The sequence below is a fragment of the Macrotis lagotis genome, chromosome 2 (assembly GCF_037893015.1).
Source record: "Macrotis lagotis isolate mMagLag1 chromosome 2, bilby.v1.9.chrom.fasta, whole genome shotgun sequence".
NCBI lineage: Eukaryota > Metazoa > Chordata > Mammalia > Peramelemorphia > Peramelidae > Macrotis > Macrotis lagotis.
In genome coordinates, this window is record NC_133659.1 from 245,945,359 (window position 1) to 245,947,160 (window position 1,802).

Below are 1,802 nucleotides of genomic sequence, written 5' to 3' on the forward strand. Positions count from 1 at the left end.
TGACGTCGGGTAGTCACTTTTTCTTCTTTTGGAGAGTTCGCTGTAGTCGCCATGTCTGGGAGAGGGAAGCAGGGAGGTAAAGCTCGTGCCAAAGCTAAGACACGTTCTTCTCGGGCTGGTCTTCAGTTCCCGGTGGGTCGTGTTCATCGTCTCCTTCGCAAAGGGAACTATGCTGAGCGAGTTGGTGCTGGCGCTCCTGTGTACTTGGCGGCTGTTCTCGAGTACTTGACCGCCGAGATCTTGGAACTGGCAGGTAACGCGGCCAGGGACAACAAGAAGACTCGTATCATACCTCGTCATCTCCAGCTGGCCATCCGTAACGACGAAGAACTGAATAAGCTCCTCGGCAAGGTTACTATCGCCCAGGGCGGCGTCCTTCCCAACATTCAGGCCGTGCTACTGCCCAAGAAGACCGAGAGTCACCACAAAGCTAAGGGCAAATAGTGTTTAACCGGGCTTTAGGAAATACTCTCCGTCCTCTCTTAACTAAACCAAAGGCTCTTTTCAGAGCCACGCATATTTTCAAAATGAGAGTTGATAGCATTACAAAGAGTAGATAGCTTCAGTGTCCAAATAAGTCCTAACTAGTTTGTATAAGTTACTATAGGCAGATTTCCTCCGCCACCCTCTCCCGGTCCTATCTTCTTAGGAGACCCAGTGTATTAAAGTGTCAACAAAGAACAAAGTCTGTCCTTGTAGCTTCTCCATCCACACAAAGTAGGGATCATTTTAAGTTACATGGGCGGGTAAAATGCAATATAACTAGTTTCTACAAAGTCTTGGAGGGAGGGCGATTTTTGTTACTACAAAACCCAACATTAAAGCAATTGATAACTTAGGTAGTTAAATTTTTGTCAGTAACCGGCCAAAGAGGGACGTGGGGGTAAAATTGAGAGTCTGGAAAGTGAAAAAGGCGCGGTAGAGAAAGAAACAAAGGTCCAAACTGACCAATCCTGTGTTAGTGCACTTTTTTTCAAATCTTAAAGCATTCTGGTCTTTAAGTAAGGTGACGTAATTTTGGAGAAACTAGGGAAACAAAGATATTGGGGGGAAAGTACATGACAAGGTTTCAAAGTTTTTAGTTCCATGAATAAGGTCAAAATCAGGAACAAGACAACCAGCTATAAAAGGAACCGTTTGCAGAATTGAAAGAGGAGGAGGGGCGTGATGAATGATCATCCAATCAAATTACTCAGAATACATGGACTGGAATTATCAACCAGTCCTGAGTCACAGCTCAGAATGAGTGTGTTGTTCAGTCCAATCACAGCTAGTTTTACTCTATAAATAAGGTGGTTGTCCTTAAATTTCTCATTTTCTGCTCTGCAGTCAAGATGGCGCGAACTAAGCAAACAGCACGAAAGTCTACCGGTGGTAAGGCTCCGCGTAAACAACTGGCCACAAAGGCAGCTCGTAAAAGCGCGCCGGCCACGGGCGGCGTGAAGAAGCCTCACCGCTACCGGCCCGGCACCGTGGCGCTGCGGGAGATCCGGCGCTACCAGAAGTCCACGGAGCTGCTGATCCGCAAGCTGCCCTTCCAGCGGCTGGTGCGCGAGATCGCTCAGGACTTCAAGACCGACCTGCGCTTCCAGAGCTCGGCCGTGATGGCCTTGCAGGAGGCGAGCGAAGCCTACCTCGTGGGGCTCTTTGAGGACACCAACCTGTGCGCCATCCACGCCAAGAGAGTGACCATCATGCCCAAGGACATCCAGCTGGCTCGCCGTATCCGCGGGGAGAGGGCGTAACTTAGCCATGTAGCTCCAACATAACCCCCAAAGGCTCTTTTCAGAGCCACCTATTTT

General features: G+C 48.9%; 2 protein-coding genes across 2 annotated transcripts; both read left to right on the plus strand.

The window, feature by feature from the left end:
• On the plus strand, positions 1-519 carry LOC141514648 (histone H2A type 1). Its single transcript, XM_074225625.1, has one exon. It carries the CDS (start codon positions 52-54, stop codon positions 442-444), a length of 393 nt encoding a protein of 130 aa, XP_074081726.1. The 5' UTR covers positions 1-51; the 3' UTR covers positions 445-519.
• Positions 520-1,312: 793 nt separating this feature from the next.
• LOC141514647 (histone H3) lies at positions 1,313-1,802 on the plus strand. Its single transcript, XM_074225624.1, has one exon. It carries the CDS (start codon positions 1,335-1,337, stop codon positions 1,743-1,745), a length of 411 nt encoding a protein of 136 aa, XP_074081725.1. The 5' UTR covers positions 1,313-1,334; the 3' UTR covers positions 1,746-1,802.